The following is a 27,014-nucleotide window of genomic DNA, read 5'->3' as shown; positions in this document are numbered from 1 at the left end:
CCTCCCAGCAGTTTACCTCCTTGCAGCAAGCAGCAAGAAGAAACAGCTCGTTTCAGCTTCAGCCTAATTAGCACAAGTTGATTGGATCGGCCTCCTGACTCTCAGCTGTTTTGCTCTCAGCTGTTTTGCATGGGCCTCTGCTGCTTGCTGCAAGGAGGTAAATTGCTGGGGGCAGATTTTTTTTTTCTTGTGCTAATCAAGCTATGCTGAAAACAAAAATGAAAGTAAAGGCTATTTGCTGTTTGCTGCAATGAGGCAAAATTGCTGGGAGGCAGAGGCAGATTTCTTTTTTTTTGTTTTCCTCACCAAAAAAGGTAGGTGCGTCTTATAGTCTGGAGTATTTTATACTCCGAAAAATGCCATATATTCCAGCAGAGATAAAATGTATAGCTTGATCTGATAGTGCAAATTCAAGTCTCCTTCCAGTATCCTTTCTCACTCACCATCATCATTCAGTATTTTTCATTTGCTGCGAACCATAATGCTACCTTAAACCTTATTCATTTATTGTATATGATAACAAAGGGACTAACATTAAAAAGCAGAATGATTTAAGTGGTACCTGCTATTCTAGCTACTCTTACTGTACGTTCAAGTTCTGATTAATTCTACATTATGACTTAAATTATGTTTCCAAATAGCTAATCCCTACTTTTTAAATGCAAAGGAGCTTTAAAGGGGGAGAAAAGTAGACAGCCTATTTAAACCTTTCTTTTAATCACAAAGCAACTTAATCTCTCTTTTATAACTGAGAACATGGATGAAAGCCACATGAGCAGACATTCAACTGTTTAAAAGGTATCCAATTGAAGGCTGCCAAGAATATAGACTCCTTGCAGTTCTCTACTTGTGCCTGTCTATTCCAATTTTCTCCTCTTCAGTAGAAAGAAATAACATTATTAGTTCATTGTTCCAAAACATTATTCTATTCTTCATCCAAAACAGATGTCAGCAATTTTCTGAATGGAGGCTGCAATGCATTCCTCTGCATATGGGATCACCGGAATGTGATAATTTTGGACCAGTTTTGAGGACAACATTAAGAGCAAGAATGGAAACTGTAACCCTCTGGGAAGCATTTCTTACATTCCCATGCTTACACAGCTAAAATTAGTGCCACCAAAATTCAGTAATAAAATAGTCACATTTTAAGGGCAATTTTTGATTACTGGGGGAGATCTGCCACTCAGATGCGTCCCACTAAAATTAACCATTCTGCCACTGAGGAGCTGGGGGAGGGTTGCAACTGATGTGCATAACAGCTCTGAGCTACAAGTTGTTTACCTCCCCTTAACATGTTCTTCATTTAATCATGGCCTTGCTAAAATAAGGACATATTTGCATAAAAATCTATACAAAAATTATTTTATTATGTTATGAATATCAATATTTAAGACACTGAAGCCTAACATTAAGGTGTGTGAGAGAGGAGGGAGGGGAGAGGAAGAGAGAGAAGAGAGAAAGATTTTGGTGTACCTGGTGTCAAGCCAGAGAAATCAGGAGTATAAAGATTTATTGCAAGCATAAGCTCTCTATAAAAATCTGAGCTACTAATGGTCAAAAGGTAGGAAATGTAAAAAGGTAGGATACTTTGTACAGTGTAATTCTTGCATTTATCATCCATTTGCTATGTGGCAACCAGAGCCATTCTTGATATAAACACACCTATGATGGAATTGTTTCTTTGCTTAATTATGGCTAGCTCCAAGTTAGTTAGCTTTTAGTACAATTAAAGATCTATTGATTGACTTTTGGCAGAACTTATACTACAGTATTACTTAGCATATTTCAATTTGTTTTAGCCTGTTTTATGGCTATAGGTTTCAAAAGGTTGTTTTAAATTTTCAGTGGTTTAATTGGTTAGTTTTATTACCACAATTTGGGATTATTTTTAAAGAAAAGCAAGCTAAAATTGTTGTACTGAAAAAAAATTAATAACAGAGATTAGTGACATACATAAATATAGTAAGTAGGGAATTAAGTGGAAGATAAAATGAGTAAGAGAAAAACCAGCTGGTAAAGGTAGTAAAGTTTCACTTTATAAAAATACAATTTGCAACTCCATCATATTTCCAGGATAGCCTAATTACTGCTATAATGAGAATATCCCCTCATTGACCTTATCCTGCAATCTCATTTTACATACTTGGTTTTCAAAGTAGAACTCGGATACCCTAAGGAAAATTTACTCTGAACATGTGCTCCCACTGACACACGCATGTCATCTTAAAACCTTTTTATAGATTCATGCTAGGGATGAAAGTGTTAATCTAATCTTTCTACTTTATTTGGATTTTAAAAAAATGTGAGTTCTTCTATTTACCCTAAAATCATAGGCTGGTGCATTTGCCTCTTTCAGGCATAGTTGTTTTAAGAGGGAGTGGGAAAATAACTGTTTATACCGATGGTACACTTCAACAACAGCATACTAACATTATCAGGTCTTAAAAAATCTTAGATGTGAAAGATACTGAATATCCTGTTCACTTAAATACTCCTGTTTACTCTGGAGATTTGGCTCCAGACTGTTAAAAATTTATTCCCAGAGTATAAATTATATTTCAGTTTTCTTTTTCCCTGCTTAAGGTTTTCTTGCCTATGCAAATAAATCATAGCCTTCATGTTCATATACTGAGACATTCGTAGGAGGTGGAGGTGGGGGAAATCCCACATTGAAAACAGCATTATTTGTCCTTCTCCATAAACAAGGCAACAAGTGTTTTATTAAGTATCATCTTTCTCTTGTTTAACACTGGGACTGCCCTAACTTTCAGCAAAGAGAAATTGTTTCATCTCAGTGGCTCTGTCAATTCATTTGTTAATTATAATAGTTCAGCAATGATGAGAGATTCGGTTTAAATTTTTAGCCCTAGGACAAGTCTCTGCAGTTTTTTGGCAAGCAGAAATCCTTCCAAGGGCTGAAAATGGGTGGCTAGTTTAAGGTCACCCAACTGGCTTTGTGCCTAAGGTGGGCCTTATGGTCTCCCAGCTTCTAGGCTAATGCCTTAAGTATTGTAATTATCAATTCATTTGTTAATTTTTTTTATTTCTGCAATAATGAGAGATTATGTTTAAAACTTTAGCCCTAGGCAATAATAAACTGAAGGTTTCTATTGCTTAAGGCTATCCAATTAACCCCTTCATAAAGCAGTAGAGATCATAACATAATACTAAAATGTAATATTCAATATTGTATTATTTTCTGATTAAGCTGACACTGAAAGATAAAGGGAGCTTAGAGTTTGAGTTAAAATAATATCTGCATCTCTTGAAAAACTGCCTGTTCAAGAGAACAGTGTAATATAGCACAATCTAGATTGCTGAGACTCTAGATAATCTAGATTGTTGAGACTCTAGAAAGAGTGCAGAGAAGAGCAACAAAGATGATTAGGGGACTGGAGACTAAAACATATGAAGAACGGTTGCAGGAACTCGGTATGTCTAGTTTAATGAAAAGAAGGACTAGGGGAGACATGATAGCAGTGTTCCAATATCTCCGGGGTTGCCACAAAGAAGAGGGAGTCAAACTATTCTCCAAAGCACCTGAGGGTAGAACAAGAAGCAATGGGTGGAAACTAATCAAAGAGAGATGCAACTTAGAACTAAGGAGAAATTTCCTGACAGTTAGAACAATCAGTAAGTGGAACAACTTGCCTGCCGAAGTTGTGAATGCTCCAACACTGGAAATTTTTAAGAAAATGTTGGATAGCCATTTGTCTGAAATGGTGTAGGGTTTCCTGCCTCGGCAGGGGGTTGGACTAGAAGACCTCCAAGGTCCCTTCCAACTCTGTTATTATGTTATGTTATGCTGAAGTACCTCAGAATTTGACTCAGAGGTCAAATTGCCTTTTGGATTTTAAGATCAGTTATCTGCAACCCCACAAAACAGACACAGACTTCAGAGGATAATTAGAACTGCAGAAAAAATAATTGCTACCAACCTGCCTTCCATTGAGGAGCTGTATACTGCATGAGTCAAAAAGAGAGCTGTGAAAATATTTACAGACCCCTCGCATCCTGGACATAAACTGTTTCAACTCCTACCCTCAAAAAGACGCTATAGAGCACTACACAACAGAACAACTAGACACAAGAACAGTTTCTTCACGAAGGCCATCACTCTGCTAAACAAATAATTCCCTCAGCACTGTCAAACTATTACTAAATCTGCACTACTATTCATTTTCTCATCGTTCCCATCACCCATCTCCTTCCACTTATGACTGTATGACTGTAACTTTGTTGCTTGTATCTTTATGATTTATATTGATATTGTTTCCTGATTGCTTATTTGTACCCTATGACTATCATTAAGTGTTGTACCTTATGAATCTTGATGAACGTATCTTTTCTACACTAAGAGCATATGCACCAAGACAAATTCCTTGTGTGTCAAATCACACTTGGCCAATAAAAAATTATATTCTATTCTATTAATGTAAATTGAGAAGAGAAATGGTTTTTCTACCAGCTCTATTTCATGTACTACAGGAAGGCCCCTTCAAATGTCTAGAAATTTTGGGGGGGAGTAAAGGTATGAGAAAGGAAGGGGGGGGAATGATAGCAGTTTTTATTTTGATTAACATTTAAGTCATTTTAAATGACTTATCCCTAATGAACCCTATATTAATTTAAAAATATGAAGTGTGTATATATGATTGAAGTGCTTTAAGCACAAAGTAAATTGATCAATAATGATGTCATACTTTGCAAATGATACTGATTGGATTTAGAATTCTATGGTTCTAAATAGTGTTATATAGTAACTATTAAGAAAATAAAAATTCCTCTGCTATTATACTCATAAAGTATTTGCATTTCTAAAAAGAAAGAAAGAAAACAGGCTTAATTTAATCCCAAGAAGAATTTCTGTAAAACTACGGTATATAGTGCTGAATTATATAAATGGTATGGAACTGAATTAGCACAGATAATTGGTTATTCTTTGAGATTCTTGAAAGCCAGTGTAGAAAATAAAACTTTCAGTCAAATATAACCAGTAATTTTAAAATGTGCAGTTCTCATAAGGTAAAAGGAAACTTGCTTGTAATTTTAAGAAAAAGAGAATGGGCTTATAGCGTCATAAAAAAACTTTTCAATATCCTAGTTACTCCCTGCATGACATTTACTGTTCTTGATTTATGAACAATTCAAGCAGGATGGAAAACAAATATATTTTATTTGTTTTCATATGGAGAAAACCAGAGCCATCCCATAAGCACCAAAAGAACCAATGAAGGAATAGATCACATTCTTTAATGAGCCCCCATTTAATTACCCAAACCAGATTCACCAGCAGAGGCAAGAAACTTGAGAAAATTTGAGCAAGATAAAACTATCATTAGGTTGCAGATTTATGATTTGTATCAGTATGGCCAGCAGAACATAATTCTGGAGTGTAAGATGAGTAAGAAAATGTAGCACTTCATTGGCAAATTGATTTGTAAATTGGGAAATACATCAACTGGGGAAAATTATACTTGCAGAGCTTCATATTTCAAAGAAATCTTAGACTCTATCTGCAACTTCATCTCCATCACTGTGAATATGATACGACACAATCTCAGTCAAAATAATTGACTTTCAATGTACCCTAAATGGTTCAAATACAAAGTATTTGCAGGTTAAACAGTAGATTAAAGCTAGCAAATTTTGGCACATTATTTATTTAGACAAGATAATGTTGCATGGAACAAATTTGCATGGAATAACACCAGGTGTTATAATATAAACAAATTTTAATTCTGGGAAATAAAACAATAGCTTGTTCACCAAGTTTCGTTTTATTTGCTTTGTATTGTTGTTTGGCAAGAAAGCAAGCACTTATTTACCGGTATTTATTGGGTTTATATGCTACTGAATCAACTCGTGCTAACAAGATAAAACAAATAAAACCACTATCCAATCTTCTTCTGCGCATGCGCGTTATGGCGGCGCTCTGAGATTTCGCGGAGACGGCGGCTGAGAGTCCTCAGGCCGCAATGCCGTTCTGTGGGCTGCCAGGCTGCCTGGTCCTCGGCTCCGGGTATGCAATCCTTCCGGCAGCCGAGAGCGAGGTCTTTGGACCTCATGGAGCTCTCGGCTGCTGAGTACGGAGCCGAGGGCCTCTACAGCAGCGGATGGCGGCGGCCATGTTGGGGGGGGGCGCGAGAAGACGCCCAGCCTGACTCAGCTGTTTGTCGGCCGTTTCGGCCGACGATGTAATCAATCGGCTGGGAGCGGGCCAACCATCGACGGCGGTATGCTGGTATGCGGTATGCTGAGTCTTGGATGTTGGACCGCAGGTAACATCGGTGGCTGGAGTGGGGCTTGCACGGGCATGACTATTGCCCCTCCCCCTACCCTTCTCGCCTCACTTCATGGCCCGGAACATGGCCCGGAACATTCTTCCCCCCACACTGCTGACTTTTACCATGGCCTGCCTAGAATGCCGTAATTTGACCTACGGCTTACATCTTAGGTCGTGTTTTCTATCGGCGACTGAGAGGTGGTTTGGCCTGGTTATGTACAACAGCGGCACTGTGCTGGACGGCAATGACGGCACTGACGGTACTGGCGACATAATTTCGTCCTGATTAGCATGCCACACGGGTTTGTCCCGTGATGGTACGCTGCCGGGAACCCAAGGGATACTATCCCGGCTACTGACTTTTTCCATCTTTGTAGCCGAGGAAACAACCAAGGGGAGGCTATTATGCCAAGCCTTGGTTGTCTCTGGACCCTTTTGGACTTTCTACGGACTATGATCAATATCTCTGCCCGAGTGGCCAGTAATATGCCTAATATCGGGTTTGACGATCTACAGGTACGACCAGAACATCTCCGCCGGTCAGGAATGGACATCTTGTCGCTGTTAATGGACTATTTCCCATGAGATACTCGTTCGCCGAACTACGACAACTGCGAGGTTCCCCCGCCTCGCAGGAATGGCCCTCCAAACTATCAAGGGCCTACCTTAACGAAGGGTCTTGGGACCCAGAGAGGTGGCATGCGGCCAAGAAGAAGTTGTGGGGTTTTTTAAATAGTTTTTTAAATAAGGGTTTTTTAAGGGGGGGGAGGGATTTGGCGGGTGGGGTCAGAACCCGCGGGAGGGATCCAGCCCTGTGCTAGTTCGCGACACTATTCCATCTTGTCTGAAGGCAGGGGAGGCGTTCCAGGTTTAGAGGTTGTTCAATCTATGCGGTAAGTGGGAGAGGCAGATATGGCGGGGGAGGGGCCGTATCGTGTTGAGGGAGCACGTTCGATGTTTGAGGCGATCGCGTGCTCCGGCCCCTCAGTCCCGACCCGTTCCCGGGTGGCCATGATCCTCAGAGCTTGGACCTTGGCTGATGTTATGTAATGCTCGGTCCGTGGTTAATAAGGCCCCTGATTTGTGATCTTATTCAGGGGAGTCCGCGGACCTTATGGGTATTCACGGAAACCTGGTTGGGCCCAGAGGGGGTCCCCTTGTCGAGATGTGCCCGCCAGGTTTCCGAGCATTCATCAGCCGAGGTCCAAGGTAGGGGGTGGGGGTGGCGGTTGTCATTAGGGAGGATCTAGAGCCGAGGGAGACCACTGTTCCTCAGATTGCCGGCTGTGAATCCCTCTATGTGCGGTGGGGCTATAGGAATCAGTTGGGCTTGGTGATCGCGTACCTGGCTCCTTGCTACGTGACCACAGCCCTGCCTGAGCTGTTGGAGGTACTCGCTGCTGTGGCGGTCGAGACCCCCAGACTTATAGTCATGGGGGATTTTAACCTGCCATCAGTTGGCTTGTCATCGACGGCAGCTCGGGAGTTCAGGCTTCCATGACGGCCTTGGACCTGATTCGAGTAAATGATGGCCCCTCGCTCGGGGAGGCACGCTGGATCTGATTTATATCTCTGGGCAGTGGCTTAATGATCTGGTGTTAGATGATTTAGTAACAGAACCAATGTCATGGTCGGATCATTTTCTCCTTCGCCTAGACTTCCGAACCGCCATTCACCACCGCAGGGAGACGGAACCTATACGGTGGTTCCGTCCCAGGCGCCTGATGGACCCCGAGAGGTTCCTGACGGAGCTTGGGCCATTCCCTGAGGAACTGGCCCACGGCACGACTGAGGAACTGGTCGCGGCCTGGGAACAGGCCGCGGCCGGGGCCTTGGACCGTGTCGTGCCTTTGCGGCCTCTGACCCGGCGGAGATCTCGTCCGGCCCCTTGGTACTCCGAGGGGCTGAGGGAGATGAAACGCCGGAGAAGACGCCTGGAGAGCACCTGGAGGTCCAGTCGCTCCGAAGCTGATCGGACACTAGTTAGGTCCTATTCTAGGACCTACCTAGTGGCAATGAGGGAAGCGAGGCGTTTCTACGCCTCCACCCTCATTGCGTCGGCAGATAACCGCCCGGCCGCCCTGTTTCGGGTGACCCGCTCTCTCCTACATCAGGAGGTGCGGGATGACCCGTTGCAGGGACGAGCCGAGGAGTTTAGCGGTTATCTATACGATAAAATCGCTCAGCTGAGGGACGGTCTGGACCGAAATTGGGATGATCAAGCGAGGGAGAGGAGGCACGTCTTGTTGAGTCCATTTGGGATGAGTTTGACCCTGTGGCTCCGAGGGCGTCGACAGGTTGTTGGGGAGGGTGCACGGCACGACATGTTTACTGGACCCGTGCCCTTCCTGGCTGGTACTGGCCACTCAGGCGGTGACACGAGGCTGGCTCAGAGGATTATCAACGCTTCTTTATTGGAAGGGTTTTCCTGCCGCCTTGAAAGAGGCGGTGGTGAGACCCTCCTTAAGAAGCCCTCCTGGACCCAGCTATTTTGGGTAATTATCGTCCAGTCTCCAACCTTCGCTTTGTTGCGAAGGTTGTAGAAAATGCCGTGGCCGACAGCTACCCCAATACCTGGATGAAGATGTCTATCTAGACCCGTTCCAGTCCGGCTTCGGCGGATACAGCACGGAGACAGCTTTGGTCGCATTGGTGGATGATCTCTGGAGGGCCAGGGACAGGGGTTATTCCTCTGCCCTGGTCCTATTAGACCTCTCGGCGTTCGATACCATCGACCATGGTATCTTGCTGCGCCGGTTGGGGGGATTGGGAGTGGGAGGCACTGTATATCGGTGGTTCTCCTCCTATCTCTCCGACCGGACGCAGACGGTGTTGGCAGGGGGGCAGAGGGCGACCGCGAGGGGGCTCACTTGTGGGGTCCCTCAGGGGTTGGACTAGAAGACCTCCAAGGTCCCTTCCAACTCTGTTATTATGTTATGTTATGCTGAAGTACCTCAGAATTTGACTCAGAGGTCAAATTGCCTTTTGGATTTTAAGATCAGTTATCTGCAACCCCACAAAACAGACACAGACTTCAGAGGATAATTAGAACTGCAGAAAAAATAATTGCTACCAACCTGCCTTCCATTGAGGAGCTGTATACTGCATGAGTCAAAAAGAGAGCTGTGAAAATATTTACAGACCCCTCGCATCCTGGACATAAACTGTTTCAACTCCTACCCTCAAAAAGACGCTATAGAGCACTACACAACAGAACAACTAGACACAAGAACAGTTTCTTCACGAAGGCCATCACTCTGCTAAACAAATAATTCCCTCAGCACTGTCAAACTATTACTAAATCTGCACTACTATTCATTTTCTCATCGTTCCCATCACCCATCTCCTTCCACTTATGACTGTATGACTGTAACTTCGTTGCTTGTATCTTTATGATTTATATTGATATTGTTTCCTGATTGCTTATTTGTACCCTATGACTATCATTAAGTGTTGTACCTTATGAATCTTAATGAACGTATCTTTTCTTTTATGTACACTAAGAGCATATGCACCAAGACAAATTCCTTGTGTGTCAAATCACACTTGGCCAATAAAAAATTATATTCTATTCTATTAATGTAAATTGAGAAGAGAAATGGTTTTTCTACCAGCTCTATTTCATGTACTACAGGAAGGCCCCTTCAAATGTCTAGAAATTTTGGGGGGGAGTAAAGGTATGAGAAAGGAAGGGGGGGGAATGATAGCAGTTTTTATTTTGATTAACGTTTAAGTCATTTTAAATGACTTATCCCTAATGAACCCTATATTAATTTAAAAATATGAAGTGTGTATATATGATTGAAGTGCTTTAAGCACAAAGTAAATTGATCAATAATGATGTCATACTTTGCAAATGATACTGATTGGATTTAGAATTCTATGGTTCTAAACAGTGTTATATAGTAACTATTAAGAAAATAAAAATTCCTCTGCTATTATAGTCATAAAGTATTTGCATTTCTAAAAAGAAAGAAAGAAAACAGGCTTAATTTAATCCCAAGAAGAATTTCTGTAAAACTACGGTATATAGTGCTGAATTATATAAATGGTATGGAACTGAATTAGCACAGATAATTGGTTATTCTTTGAGATTCTTGAAAGCCAGTGTAGAAAATAAAACTTTCAGTCAAATATAACCAGTAATTTTAAAATGTGCAGTTCTCATAAGGTAAAAGGAAACTTGCTTGTAATTTTAAGAGAAAGAGAATGGGCTTATAGCGTCATAAAAAAACTTTTCAATATCCTAGTTACTCCCTGCATGACATTTACTGTTCTTGATTTATGAACAATTCAAGCAGGATGGAAAACAAATATATTTTATTTGTTTTCATATGGGAGAAAACCAGAGCCATCCCATAAGCACCAAAAGAACCAATGAAGGGAATAGATCACATTCTTTAATGAGCCCCCATTTAATTACCCAAACCAGATTCACCAGCAGAGGCAAGAAACTTGAGAAAATTTGAGCAAGATAAAACTATCATTAGGTTGCAGATTTATGATTTGTATCAGTATGGCCAGCAGAACATAATTCTGGAGTGTAAGATGAGTAAGAAAATGTAGCACTTCATTGGCAAATTGATTTGTAAATTGGGAAATACATCAACTGGGGAAAATTATACTTGCAGAGCTTCATATTTCAAAGAAATCTTAGACTCTATCTGCAACTTCATCTCCATCACTGTGAATATGATACGACACAATCTCAGTCAAAATAATTGACTTTCAATGTACCCTAAATGGTTCAAATACAAAGTATTTGCAGGTTAAACAGTAGATTAAAGCTAGCAAATTTTGGCACATTATTTATTTAGACAAGATAATGTTGCATGGAACAAATTTGCATGGAATAACACCAGGTGTTATAATATAAACAAATTTTAATTCTGGGAAATAAAACAATAGCTTGTTCACCAAGTTTCGTTTTATTTGCTTTGTATTGTTGTTTGGCAAGAAAGCAAGCACTTATTTACCGGTATTTATTGGGTTTATATGCTACTGAATCAACTCGTGCTAACAAGATAAAACAAATAAAACCACTATGAACCAACTTGGTTGCTTTGGTCACTGCTTTGGTCTCCCTTCTTCAGTATGGGGGCATGGTAATCACTAGAGTGAGGTAAGATAAAGGTAAAGATTCCCCTCGCACATACATGCTAGACGTTCCTGACTCTAGGGGGCGGTGCTCATCTCCGTTTCAAAGCCGAAGAGCCAGAGCTGTCCGAAGATGTCTCCGTGGTCATGTGGCCGGCATGACTAAACGCCAAAGGCACACAGAACACTGTTTCCTTCCCACCAAAGGTGGTCCCTATTTTTCTACTTGCATTTTTTACGTGCTTTTGAACTGCTAGGTTGGCAGAAGCTGGGATAAGTAACGGGAGCTCACCCCGTTATGTAGCACTAGGGATTCGAACCACTGAACTGCCGACCTTTTGATTGACAAGTTCAACATCTTAGCCACTGAACCACCATCCCAGAGTGAGGTGCAAAGTGGAAATTAATATTCTCTCCCTTCTGTATTTCTGTCTGCTTACCTCTGCAGTGAATAGCAGCTGCTGATCCTGACACATGCAGAACGAAGTAAATGATGACATAAGAGAACATATGACTGAAATGGCTTTCAGAATGTATCTTGATTTTGCTGTGAGAAAGCTCTAAGGGGCCCAAAGGCAGGGAAAAGGAGAGAAGAGGGAGCCATTATCCCTGTAGCTGCTATGAGGAGTCATGCCAAAGAGAAGCAGTGCTACTGGTGATTTAGGCATTTAGGAAAAACTCAGGCTTCAGGGACTGGATAATGTTTCAAGTGCTTTAATCAGCAGCAGTTATATCAGCAGGTCTGCTGGTATTTTCTTTTTCATCATTTTATATTGCCTTGAATGTATTCTGTATTAGCAGTTTTAAACAGAAAATAACCATTGATGGTCAGGCTTCAAGAAATTTAACCTTAGTTGTTATGTCACAATCTATGTTGCATTCCCATCACCAGGCTAGTTAAAAAACAAATGTAAACATACATCAAATGTTCATATGCAAACCAGAGCATTCACAAACCACTCTTCATGTCCTTGAAGCATTTTGTTCTTCAACACAGAAGTCACATGTATATGAATATACTTGGACTTCTTGAAATCACATGTGAAAGTCAAGCAGAATATCACACTAAATGTTCCAACCAATTTCATTCTGAAAGTGTACCAATTCAACAGCATTTCTAAGCTCACAGCTTTAATCTTCTTTAACATCTTTAGATCTATAACTGGAAAAATGCAAGACCCTTTCATGTCAACAACACACAGAAAAGTGACTAGTTGAAAGAAAAGTTGTTATTTTACCTGAATGGGTGGCTCAATCATTATCCATGCAGGCAGCATCAAATTTGGATTCAGAGGCTGAGTTCCAACTCGGAAATAAATCCCACCACAGCTGTCACAGGCCCAGATGTGCTGATTTCCACATGCTAAGCTTGTAAGTTTCACAGCACCTAAATAGAAATGGAGGATTTCAGTTACGGTAGTCAACTCTGATTTATGACACCAGTTAGACTTAAGTTACACGAATACTGTATTCCGCCCTGCCCCAGACTAATAATTTCAGGTGAGTGGGGATAAAATACTCGAGAATTATCCAGTATTCTATGGCCATTTTAAATATACACTGAAAAAAGGAGATCTAAGTACACTTTACTTTTCATCAAAAATAATTTGGACATCAGACTTATTAAGCAAGTAAGTCCGTACTGCCAAAAACCACAGTGCTTCTAATGTGCTCTCAAAATACCAAATGTGCCTATCAGGCCCAAGGTTCTGAATTATCTAGAAGGAACCCCTCTGCCCTCATTTGACATTCCTTCCATGTACAGGGAGGAGGGAGGGAATTGCTTTACTATTAGCTTTACTGAAGAGGTTTCTATACTTGCAGAAGAATTTTCACTTGAAATTCTTTTTCACTGCCAATAATAGATAAGCTTCCATTCAATTTCAGATTACTTTTAAAATCTGAATTACAGTGCAATTAGAAAGCAAGTATGTGACTTTTGGGCCTGTTATTAACATGTCTTTTTTATTGTAGAAAGTTCTGTCTATTGAAACATCTTAGGGTAATAGAACACAATATATAGCTATTAAAATAATATATCACTAAATGAGGAATAGAGAAAGGATGCAATGTAAAGGAACACAATATGTTGTATAGTCAAGAGATGCAAGTTTTCACGTGAACTCAAGTGAACTCCCTCTGGGAGACAGTTAAGCTTACAAAGTCTATAAATACATTTTAATGTTTCACTTTCCAAATGTTACTAGCAAATAATGGCTGCTGATGAGATTTATGGGATAAATATCTCAAGATTAGTTACTTTTTCATTTCCAGTACACTAAGCTAAATAAGAAGCACTTATCTTAAAAGAGCTATATGAGTCACAGGACATGAATTGTACAACAGCATCAACATTTTGCCGCTTTCTCTAAGATTGAAATATAAAGTATAAAGATGCAAAATAACTCTCTCCAGTTGTCTGTCAATCTTCCAATAACAGAATATTTATTCATAGAAATGTCAGCTTGTGTTATTATTTGTTCTCTGATTTTAGGAGGATACAAGGAAAGAATGCTAGAGGTATTTAATCGAAATGTGATGTCACTGGCTTCAGAAATTGTATATTCCATATTAAAAATATAGGAGGAAAAGCAAAGCTACAATGGGAAATAATGCAAAAGGGCATGAGGGCATAGCAGCATTTTGAAAAATGAAGACAAAAAGAAATATTCATTTTTCAAACTAATTAGCAAAATATTCTAAACTGTGATTGGAATAACCCATTATCAGATGTAATGTTCTTATTAACAGAAACCTTTAAAAGCCATCAAGATTGCATTCATTTTTAAGAAATGGAACTATTCATTTTTAAGGAATGGAACTATTCATTTTTAAGAAACGTAACAGTAATTCGCACAACCTTTTCAAATATGACAATATGCAGGAAATGAAATCCCACATTAATGGCTTTTTCCCAGCTACTGAGTTAAATGCTACCCACCTATGTTTGAACTGACAGAAAGGTATGGCTGCCATAGATGATGCCTTATTTGCCTCTGCTCTGTTTTATGTATTACATGAAAAACAGCATCCAGTTATAAGAAGAGACAAGTTCCTGAGTGGAAATTTTGAAGACATTCAGTTCCTTACAAAAGAAATCAATCAACTATGAAGATAAATAAGCTCTACTGAAAACAAATGGCAAGAATTCCTCTAGGTCAGTGTTTCTCAACCTTGGCAACTTTAAGGTATGTGGACTTCAACTCCCAGAATTCCCCAGCCAGCAGAATTAAAGTTATCAAGATTGAGAAACACTGCTTTAGGTGATTGTGAACAGAAGAGACCAACACCTTCAGCATCAGCTTGAAAAAATAACAACCAAAATGACCTGATTTGGCAGCATGAGCAAAAGCTATGTCATTTACAGATCCCCTGCTATGTAATTGCCCTAAAGGTCTTCTAAACATCTTAAGGGTAAGTGTCAAATGGCTGATCGCTTCAGAATTTTAAGACTGTGAAACAAACCTGCTCTGGTTTCTGGGACAAACAGGAAGAGGCATAATTTGTAGTTTCATAAGAGAAATCTAGAGAGATCTGAAACATCCAATGATGTGAGGGAAAAAATTCCAAAAGGAATGAGAAGACAGAGGAGACAAAATTGCATTTCAATATATTCCAGTTGAAATTAACACAGTATCTCCCATTTTGGAGACCTTAAAATTTGGACAGAAAAATAACTGTCATTTTCTATCATAATCACAGCAGTTTTAAAAAGACAGCATATTGTACTTAAATAGGCAAGAAAAAGATTGTTAAGCGAAGTAGTCATATGCTTAGTCACATAATATCTGATGTAACAACCACTTCATTTAATGACTGAGATTCCAGGCTCAATTGTGGTTGTAGGCTGAGGACTACCTGCACACCACTATCTCCCTCTCTTTCTCCTCCCACCTTCCCTGCCCCGCAAACTACTTATGGATGAAAGAAAATCTCTGAAAGAGAAAAATCATGCAATCTGGGAAGAAAAACTCAAAAGAAACTAATCATGAAGAAAAAATTGTGAATAAATTGCCTATTCTTGGTGGTGGGGGGTATGAGTATGTATAGATTAGACCAAGGAAAGAAGAGTGCCACATCAAACAACTAAGTGGAAGAATGAAATATAAAGTCTTAAAATGAATTTATCAAAAACTGGATTCAGGATGCACCGGCAAAAATACGAAGATTTCTCCACGGACCACTAAAATTTTCTCACGGACCACCATGGACCACTGGTAGGTGACCGCTGCTCTAAGTAATAGGTAACGGGATCTTTACATTTCAGGGCTTTCCCACTGATTCACAGAGTTCCACTCTAGTGTGCAACTGGGATTTTGAAATATCTCTACCTGCACCTGTGGGGGTTTGGTGGTTAATGGCTACTAGTGGCAGGAAAAGAGATGGTGACAAAGAGACGAGTCCACTGATAAAAGATAACAGAATAAAAACTGTGTATGTATATGCTAGCAACAGTGTCAACAACTTAGTTCTTCACTCCAGACCCCAGAATTGATATATAATCAGATTTCAACTACATCTTTTAGGCAGCAAAAACAATAATAATCATACTCAAAACAGGACATCATAACTTGTTGCTGTGACATTATCCTGCTTCCTAAAAATATTGATCATTCTCTTTTAAAACACAACTGGTTGTCTAGTTCATTGTCATATCCTTTGTCTGGAGCCAGTATGATAGGAATTTCAAAATCCACTGCTATGATCATCTGTCTACATTTTTACTTATTTTTTTAATTATTTCTATTCCACCCTTATTATTTTTACAAATAACTCAAGGTGGCAAACATATCTAACACATCTTTCTCTTCCTATTTTACCCACAACAATTTAAATTATTATCATTACATTTCATATATCAGAACAATTCTGTTTGTGAACTCTTATCAATTATACAGAGAAAAGAATCTAATAATCTGCATTTCAGCTAAGAGTTTTCTAAAGCTACAATTAGATTTACCTAACTGAGAAAGATCCAGTTTGGTCCAATGCATTCCTGTTGGGCAATTTGGTGAAAGTGTCCTTATGAAGACCTGTCCCAGACTATTCAAGCTCCATATCGCATCCCGGCAAGCTGAATAATATACCATTTCATTATCAGAAGGGAGCTGAACAGTTGAAGGATGGAACTGAGGATTCTGATCACTAACACAAAACAGGTCCTTGCTACTTTGGGACAACCATAAGAAACTTCCTGAAGGAAGGACAAAGTTTTTATTATAAACTCCATTTTCTTTAGAAACCTTTATAAAAATTAATAAGTATTTGTACATAAGCAAAATCTACATTCTAAGATTGTATTAATATAATTAGTATTATCTTCATAATGCAGTTAATTCACTTCACAGACATACTTGGAAATCTTTAAACACCTTATAAGATGTTTTAAAGTTATTCCCATATTCCATTTTTTTTAAAAAATTAAGGCTAAAAAGCAATTCTTTAAAAATGGTTTTAAAAAAATCCTGTTCTTTCAGATCAGTGGCTGTTTTATCCTAGCATTCTGTTTTCCATAATAACTGGATTTTTCTGGGAAACCAACAAACAGAGCATGAGTTAATATAAACTGCTCATGTTGATCACATAAAAGACGATTCATTTTAAATTTATAAAAATATATGCAAATGTTTCATTCCATTGTTTACCTTATATAAAAGTATTTATTTTATTTCTAATACTCTGAAAATTAACATAAAATTAGTTAATTACCATAATACATTGGCACCATTCTAAAGTAAAACTGTTAACACTGAACGTGAACAGAACAATCTTAGACTATGCAGCACTGAGAAAAATATAGTACGGTAATATAAAAACTTGATATATCTATAAAACATGAGACTGAAGATTATGCAGTCAAAAGTAGAGGGAATAAGACATATAAAAAGTAAATGACAAATTCTCAAGCTATAGTTTTACTTGATCATTTATTAAATGTAATATATAGATTCCTAGTGCGAATCAATGGTTTAAAGGAACTGGCAAGGATGACCTTTCTAAGTTCTTAAATCACAGTGCAAATTAAAGGTTCTTAGTAAGAGCAGGCATTTGCAATTTTGCATTCACCTTCTTCTTGCTATGTATTAATTAATTTAGAACTAAACAAGCATTTAAATTACCCAGTTCCAATACTATTTTATTGATAAACAAAATGGTAGCAAAGATCAATTTACATGTTTCTTTATCCTAGCAGACACACATGAATAAATTTTACACACACACACATACACACACAAAGGGAGGGAAAGGAGGGAGGGAGAAGGGGAGGGAGGGAGAGGGAGAGAGAGGGAGAGCGCGAGGGAGATGTTTTAACCTTCTTTTGTTGGAGCTGCAGAAGCTAACACAAAAGCCCATTTTGTAGCTGAAGCAGTGCCCCGAGGCACAACATTATTCCAGTATGTACCTGCAAAAGAAAACAGGAAAACCATCAATATAAAAACAACCTCTGTCCCATGTGCAGTGAGTAATGTCTGAACTACATTTTTGTTCTTTAGATTTTTATTTTAAAGAAGACATATTCTGTATTCCTGGTTTCAATTTTCATTTTGACCCAATGACAATTATTAAGCATTCAGAGAAGAGATTCCATTCATACTGAGGTAATCCAACAAGATAGGCCACATGGAGAAACCAATACTATATATGGCAGGATTATATTCTAAAAGAGCTACAGTAACAGAATCTTTTGAGTCTGAATGTGCTTTCCCTTCCCTCATCTTATGTTCCTGTGAACTAGGAAGGACTTGCCTGAGATATTTTTCACTTTACTTTTGTTGGTCTGGGTCCACATCCTTCTTACCTGACTGTTGTCCTGGTAGCAGCTCTTCCTCCTGCCCTTCAAAGCATTCTTTCTGTCCACTACACCCGAACAAGATATTCTTTGAAATCCAGTTTGACCCATCACTTTCTTCTATATAATCTTTCTTTCCTAATGTTTCCTATCCCAATCTAACCTATTTAAGATCTCTTTAGGTAATCTAAAACATTCCAACCCCTCAAGTCTGGATTATAATCTATTTGATTGGCAATTGGTTATCTTGATGATAGGGGAAGGAGGGGGAGCAAGAAGCGTAAGCACTTTCAATCTGCTCAGGCAGTTTTTCTTTCACACATCCCAATTTTTTGTTTTTTGATCATACTGGCTAAAACATATGGAAGAAATGAGTTTGCCTACTGTGGTATGGAAATATCGAGTAAATTAATTCATATTCTAATACATACATCTATGAATCTTGAGACCTGATATCCAATACTCAGTTTTACTTATGTACCTGAAATATATTTTGAAACGTCAAGATATTTTAATATCTATTGCTATTATCGGCAGTAAACCAACATAGAATATTAGAATGTCAACATACATTCTACATAACTGTTGGATTTGACTTGATATATAAACCATTCCACAATATAGTCGTTCAATTTTAAGGTACTGTAAATAAGGCAGATTTATCTTTTTTCATTTTTACATAGAGTTTCTGCAGATTAATTGAACTACGTATCACTGAAATAAAATATAGAATGGGTCTCAGGTGAGTTGAAAATGTCCTAGATAGGACTCAGTCACATACCTCTACCACTAACATCTTTTACACATTTTTTAATTTAAAATCTGGAAACTCAACACAACATGCATACATTCTATTTGTTCTTGATGTAGTAACCTCACAATCTAAGCAAAACTGGGTCTGGCTAGCACCCAGAAAAAGTAAGTCTGCCTAGACATTCTTTGTAAGCTGCTTAGAAGATCCCTGGAGGAACAAAATAATACAAATGTTAATAATTTGAAAGAAGAGATGGCAAAACTTTACTCTAGGCCAGAGGAATATATGCCAGGAAAGAAGAATTAGGCGCTGCATGCTTGGCTATGATACAAGCAAGTTCTACATGTTTGCTGATTCCCACATGCCTCTTCCATTCACAAATTGATGTATGATTTAGCAGCATGCATTATGCCCAGGAGTGACACAATGAACAAGATATTAACCACCACTGCTCAAAATAAATGTGTCCAGACACTTTGCACTTTGGAATAATTGGTAGGAATAAAATCATTGCTAAACAACTTTAGATATATATATGACAACAGGTTAAGTTTAAAAGCAACCTCAGCAACAAAAAAATGCACTTGCCTATGAGGTTTCCCTTTGCTACATGAAATTCATTCTTCCCAGAGGAAATCCAAACACCGCTGCTATTGACTGCAAGTAGGCTTGGTTGACACTGAAGTTGTTGTGACCAGAAAGTTGTGCGCAGTTTGTCTGCCACTTTCTCAACAGGAGCCTGGGCTGCGGTTGCTACTGTTTGGGTTGCATGGATTATTGTCTGGAAAAGGCTGCACTGGTCGAACACAACATAATCGGTAATGCTTACCTGGGGGAGTAAAATACATAAAAGGGCAAATTTAGTTTCAGAGCATATTAAGCCCTCTCTTGTTACATCACAGGACAACTCCAACAAGAGGAACAATTTCTTTTCAACAGCATATAGCCTTTCATCATTCACATTTTCAAGAAACATCAAAAATTTCAGCTTTGCAACTATTCTATTTTTTATTATTATTTGTCTGTTAAATTTGTTGCCTAGCTCAGCATGGGGCTATTCTAGGTGGCTTACAGTATGAGTAAAATAATAGAAGAGAAGAAAATGAAAGGAATGTAAATAGAGCAGAACAATAAAATAAACAATGAAAAAGAACACAATGAAAATACACCAATATGATAACTGAAAAGATGGATTGATTGATGGATGGAAAGCATAGTGCGGGGGGTGGGGAGGTGGAGTCTGCCATCAGTCCATCAGGCAACTCCCACATGGTCCCCAGGCCAACCGGCAGGGTCAGGTCTTTAGGCTCATGGGGAAGGATAGAAGGGTGGGAGCAGATCTTACCTTAGAGGGCAAGATGTTCTAAAGGGCATTATAATTTTATAGTTCTGACTTTGGTGGCAGGGAGAATAGGCGTGCAAAACTGTGTCATTCAGAGTTCTGGAAGCCTTGCATGTGACTTATTTCAATTTCAAACTTTGGAAGTAAAGTGTGTTATAAGTTCTACAGTCAGTTAACAAGAACAGTCAGTAGCTTGGAAATATCCCAGTAAATTTAACAGTCCCTTTAGAATAAAAGATATAGCACAAATGCTCCACAAACTGGAAGCTGTATTAACAGCAAGCAATCCAACAGACCCTTTTTAATAAAGGACAGGTGGGAGGACAAAAATCCTGTTTTTGACAAGAATCCCTAGATAACCAAATGGAGTTAATAAGCCAATTAGATGGAAAGGCTCCAAAAGATATAGCCATCTTAAACCATGGAAACCACCAAAAAAGTAAATGAGTGAGAGAAATTACGTTTAGGAGGTATTTCTCAACCTAGTAGCAACATACATTACTGGCAGAAAATGAAATTAATTCATCTTTACGTTGATAAAGGCTATTCACAGAAAATGCTTCATTATGAAATTAAATATTTCATTATCTTGGGGAGGGAGGTTTCTTCAATTCAGTTTTTTTCTCCTGTTAAATATCTGAATAAGTCACTGCAGGTTTCTTGGCACAATTTCAGAAGCGGTTTGGCATTGCCTGCTTCCAAGGGCCGAGGAAGAATGACTGGCCCAAGGTTCAAACCTAGCTGGCTCCATGCCTAAGATGGGACTCCTGGTTTCTAGCCTAATGCTTTCACACTACACCAAAATGGGTCTCACTCTTCTTCCTTTTATTAAAGTCCAAATACAAATTTGCAGGAAACAGGAAATACCCTCTGAAAGATACTTTGATTTCAAGTCTTATTTTTCAGGAACTACAGAAAAAGGCCTTCTTCTGTGTGGCAGCCAGGCTGTTATCATGGCAGATGGCTTGATCTTGACTATTTTACATTTAGTAAATTTGTAAAGATGCACCTCTTTCACCAGACTTTTATAGAATTTCAGTATGTTATTATTTTAATCTATCTTCTATATTGCTATGTTCTGTTTTGATTTTGTCTTTTTTATAAGGTAAAATTGGTAATTTTTATAAGGTAATATTGCCGAAATATAGTAAAAAGGTAGAATATAATTATTACACTGATGATTGTATCTTCAGTATCCTTACAAAATTCTAACATATGTATTCCTTTATAATGTCTAAAGGAATGTTACCATTCTGAATGTGGCTACATTTTGCTTTATAATTTATAAAATAAAATTTATAATTATTGGTTTTGTTACGATATTCATTTTCTGTCTCAGAATTGTCTTCTTTTTTAATTGTTCAATTACTACTTTTCTCTCGGTAGAATATCGGTGGTGAGGCCCCTCCTCAAGAAGCCCTCCCTGGACCCGGCTGTTTTAGGAAATTATCGTCCTGTCTCCAACCTTCGCTTTGTGGCGAAGGTTGTTGAGAGTGTGGTGGCATGTCAACTACCCCAATACCTGGAGGAATCTGTCTATCTAGACCCGTTCCCGTCTGGCTTCCAACCCGGGTACAGTACGGAGACGGCTTTGGTCGCGTTGGTGGATGATCTCTGGAGGGCCAGGGACAGGGGTTGTTCCTCTGCCCTGGTCCTATTAGACCTCTCAGCAGCTTTTGATACCATCAACCATGGTATCCTGCTGCACCGGTTAGGGAGTTTGGGAGTGGGAGGCACCGTTTATTGGTGGTTCTCCTCCTATCTCTCTGACCGGTCGCAGACGGTGTTGGCAGGAGGGCAGAGATCGACCGCAAGGCCCCTCACATGTGGGGTGCCACAGGGGTCGATTCTCTCGCCTCTCCTGTTCAACATCTATATGAAGCCGCTGGGCGAGATCATCAATGGTTTTGGGGTGAGGTACCATCTGTATGCTGACGACACGTAGCTGTACTTTTCTACCCCAGGCCATCCCAACGAAGCCATCGATGTAATGTCCCGGTGTTTGGAAGCTGTACGGGTCTGGATGGGGAGGAACAGGCTCAGACTCAATCCCTCCAAGACGGAGTGGCTGTGGATGCCGGCACCCCGGTACAGTCAGCTGCAGCTGCGGCTGACTGTTGGGGGCGAATCATTGGCCCCAGTGGAAAGGGTGCGCAACTTGGGCGTCCTCCTGGATGGACGGTTGTCTTTTGAAGATCATTTGACGACCGTCGCCAGGAAGGCTTTTTACCAGGTTTGCCTGGTTAGCCAGTTGCGCCCTTTCCTCGACCGGGATGCCTTATGCACGGTCACTCATGCTCTGGTTACCTCGCGCTTGGACTACTGTAATGCTCTCTACATGGGGCTCCCCTTGAAAAGTACCCGGAGGCTCCAGTTGGTTCAGAATGCAGCTGCACGGGTGATAATGGGAGCCACACGTTGCTCCCATGTAACACCCCTCCTGCGCAGTCTGCACTGGCTACCTGTGGTCTTTCGGGTGCACTTCAAGGTGTTCGTGACTACCTTTAAATCGCTCCATGGCTTAGGGCCAGGGTACTTACGGGACCGCCTGCTATTACCGAATGCCTCCCACCGACCTGTACGCTCGCACAGAGAGGGACTCCTTAGGGTGCCGTCCGCCAAGCAATGTCGGCTGGTGGCCCCCAGGGGTCTCCCACCCTTTGGAACGAACTTCCCCCTGGACTTCGGCAACTGCCGGACCTTCGGACTTTCCGCCGAGAGCTGAAGACCTATTTGTTTGTTCGCGCAGGACTGGCATAGGATTTTGATGGGATTTTAATTAGTTTAGTGTTTTAACATTTTAAAATTTGGGGTTTTATTCTAAATATTTTAATTCGGCCATTTTTATAATAAGTTTTTTAATTATGGTTTTATGTGTATATTGCTGTTGTTTTTTATCATGGCTGTAAACCGCCCTGAGTCCTTCGGGAGAAGGGCGGTATAAAAATTTAATAAATAAATAAATAAAATAAATAAATATCAAGACTCCCTTCCCTCATTTTTGGTAAGTCTCCTATCAGGGCTAGAGCTCCAGCTCCAAAATCTGATTATGGACATAACAGAGATTTATAAATAGCATTCCTACAAAACAGAAAAACAAGACAACCAATGGATATCTAAATGAAGCATGATTTCATCACTATCTTAGGGTGGCAGTCTCTGGTACCGTTTTATTTATGGGTAGCTACTTCCTGTGATCTTCTGACTGGGACTGAATTCAGGATATTATCAGGAATGCAAGTAAGAAATCTGAGCCTCACCACCAAATAAGCCCCCTGGAAGTAGAATAGGAAATGCCTACTTGCCACCAGTGGTTGTCGTCCCCTTGTGGCTTCTTTGAAACAACACCAGTTCTAAACCAAAGATTTCCATGAATATCTAAAATCCAGATGGTCTGCTGGTCTCCAAGAGTAATGCACATGGGCTCTAGACCTTGCATTTCACTGCAAAAGCAAACAATACTTATTTTTCTTACCATATTTATACAACCAATTCCTTAAGAACTTCTAACAGTTTACAAGACTGAACATAACATCATTAAATTCAAAACACAAATATTGCTGTTGTCCCTGTTACACAATCATCCACAGTTTAAAACTATAAATATTTAATGCTAATTAAAAGTTCATTAGAAAAGCTACATTTTAATAGCCTTTCTGAATCTCTTTAGGGAGAGTGCCATCTGGATCTCGGTGAGACAGGGGAATATCTCCCAATATATATTTGAACAGTACCCAGAAGCCTATTGGAAGCCAACACGTTGGCTGTAAAGCTAATATATGAATTAATGGATATCAGCATAAATTGATCACTGCAGCCTGCAGCAAGTGTGGATTCCAGACAGTTTTTTAAGGCAGCCTGACGTAAAATACGTTGCATTTGTCAATTCTAGAGATAATTAGAATTGTTGCCAGGGCTTATTATATTCTTAGAGAAAATATTCCTTCCTCCTTTTAAAAAACATACCAGCCATAGTGGAATCCCATTACATTCCCATTCTATTTATTTACAATTCAATATATTAAATTCAAAATGATGTGATATAATTTATTACTTTAGCCAATGGGCACAACTTAATATTTGCAGATACATTTTACTGAAGACTGAAACTTACATTCCACCGATATCAATGGACTATGACAATGATTATTACTTGATCATGCCACTGCTCATTTTAAGGATATCCAAACCCTACTTAGTGCAGATTAAATACTGCTAATCAATCTGCTCAAGTCTTACAAAATCTAATAGCATAACCAACTATATAACTGTTAGCAGCCAATCATGAAGAATTTGCAACACTTAAGACAGATAACAGATCCTGGCTTTCCTTGGATCAGAATTGATCATTCACAGAAAGCCTAAAGAAGGCCTCTTCCCCCAAGCACAGAGCTAGGATGAGGTTAAGTCAGGTCAAGAATTTGTTTGGTCTGGTGCCTGGTTTTTATTCTATTTTTATTCCACTTTTTATTGGTTGTTGGGAGCCCTCATAGAAGCCCTCTGTGAGATAGGCATTCAGAAGTTCTTTAAATAAGCGAATGAATAAAATCATCTGGATCTAGAAGTCTAAGTATAAAATATGTATGCAATTCTAATGATTAAGATGTAATAATAATTGTGTAAGGTGAAAAAAGTATATGTTAAATTGTATAATTCAATGGACATTCTTTCCTTCTTTTGCCAAGTTTCAAAACATTTACCATTTAACAAAAAAAAAAAATCAATAAAATCTGATGTCCTGGTTAGGAAACTCTCTTCTCATGTGATGCAATATGTTGTCTAAACACATGCAAGTCCAAACTAAGATGATGAAAATGCTGGTCCTTGCAAAATCAAGAACTATTACAGGACATGCCTACTGTTTAGAGATTGTTTACCTTATGATATCACATTTCCACTGCTCTCCTTCAGGACAGAAACCGCTTACACCTTCACGAAAGAGAAGCACACGCTGCTCCGTTAATGCCCAAATTATATTATTTCTGGCTGTAATCTGTGATAGTTGATACGGACAGTCTACTTTTACTGCCCTGGCACAGGGACGATCCACACTGAGGCCTTCAAGTAAAATACAGACAAGCAATACGTGTGTCACTTTTTTAGTTTTGTTTTATTTCCTTCTTATGTAATTTATAATCTACCGTATTTTTTGCTCCATAAGACGCACCTAGGTTTAGAGGAGGAAAACAAGAAAAAAAAATCAGGCAGAGCCTGAGAGGACCACAGATAGGTGTCCTCTCATGTGCCAGCTCTGCCTATTGACCCCTGCACTGCAGAAAAGAGACAGAAGAGGCAGGCAATGACAAAGACAGAAGAGGCGGGGTTCAGCACTGTAAAAGGATCCTGCCGCCGTGCCCCGGCTGCTATTCACCAAAGGACCAGCACTGTTTCCACCCACTTTTGGGGGGGAAGTGCATCTTATGGAGTGAAAAATATGGTAATTAGAAAGATAGAGCTGCCCTATACCTTTAACATATTTCTCTCCTCTGTGTAGCAATAATTCTTTTCAACTGTTATCCAGTTCATTCAGTTACTTAAGATTGTTTGAAAATCAATTTAATGGGAAAGTACTGCAGGATAAAACTAATACCATTATAATTACCATTATTACAAGCAAAGAACCATGGTTTTGGCCAAGGTTAAAATGCAGTACCTATATTTATAAAGCCCTAATCTTAAACTCTTAGGTTCCTCTTCAATGTGCTTTTCCCCCAGATCTGGATATATCATGTCCAGTTGAAAGTATACTTAAATGTATTTCTATACAAATCCATACAAATATTATATCTATATAAGAATTTTTAAACAGTATAGAGAAAGCAGCAAAGCAACATACACTATTCCCATTAGCATGGTTACAAACTTCTAAGCAGCAGGAATAAAAGATTTTACACTTGGGTAGGGCTAAGATCTGGAAATATTTTGCCACTGAATGTGATCAAATATTAGACCCTGTATAATTATTGGAGCACATATGTATTGCCACAGCAGGGGCAAAATATATAATCCCCTCCTCCTAAATTTCATTGCAATCTTTGGTAGAGCGTCCAACAGTGAGATTAAATTTCTCAGGGAGAGGGGAGGCATAGTTGGCCAGACATCTAAGAATTCCTGCAGGACAAAAACACTGTGTAACAAATCAAAATACTTGCTGTGAGAGCCAGTAGTAGCTCACAGAAAAAGGCCAGCTATTCAATCATTACAACCATATTTTTTGTTATAATAAAGTACACAGGTAAATGCAAAATAATAATCAACACCTATGTTTTGAAATTCTAAAAATGTCAGAATATTTTTTTCTAATTAATAAGAGAAAAGTCATTCTGGTGTTAAATACAAAGAGAGCTTTGTATTTAACAACTAGATGGCTTTTCTCTTAATAGATTAGAAATTAAAAGTTATTAACAAGGAAATTACTTTTCCTATTGAGGCTGACGCTATTTATTTATTTATAATTTCTATTTCTACGGCTGCCCACTCAGACACAAATTCCTTCCACTGTTGAATTACGTATCATCAAAGCATGAAAACTGTGAACACAGATAGATACTTCCATGTATTTGCTTGCTCGTTAGTATGACACAGCAGCATGAATACTGGCTGGTTGCAGGCTTGCTAAGAATGAAACACTGTTAACTGTATGCAGGGAAGAATATTTTGCTGACTCCCCTTTGTGTGTGCAGCCTTGTATGTTGCCTGAAAACCAGTCTACTAGGTAAGGGGATCTTACAGAACTGTGTGG

At 39.2% G+C, this 27,014-nt stretch overlaps 1 protein-coding gene across 3 annotated transcripts in view; it reads right to left on the bottom strand.

Moving 5' to 3' along the window:
• Positions 1-27,014, bottom strand: part of TECPR2 (tectonin beta-propeller repeat containing 2) — a 52,800-nt gene that overhangs the window by 6,366 nt on the left and 19,420 nt on the right. For all 3 annotated transcript variants that reach the window (XM_058162727.1, XM_058162729.1, XM_058162728.1), the window contains exons 12-17: positions 25,150-25,330; positions 23,574-23,715; positions 19,519-19,759; positions 17,700-17,789; positions 16,347-16,580; positions 12,625-12,773 (exon numbers count right to left, since the gene is read on the bottom strand). In XM_058162727.1, the coding sequence (XP_058018710.1) occupies positions 12,625-12,773; positions 16,347-16,580; positions 17,700-17,789; positions 19,519-19,759; positions 23,574-23,715; positions 25,150-25,330 (1,037 nt within the window). The remainder of the gene's footprint in view (positions 1-12,624; positions 12,774-16,346; positions 16,581-17,699; positions 17,790-19,518; positions 19,760-23,573; positions 23,716-25,149; positions 25,331-27,014) is intronic.

Source organism: Ahaetulla prasina, chromosome 1 (genome assembly GCF_028640845.1).
Source record: "Ahaetulla prasina isolate Xishuangbanna chromosome 1, ASM2864084v1, whole genome shotgun sequence".
NCBI classification, from domain to species: Eukaryota; Metazoa; Chordata; class Lepidosauria; order Squamata; family Colubridae; genus Ahaetulla; species Ahaetulla prasina.
This window is presented reverse-complemented; position numbering and strand designations above follow the sequence as displayed.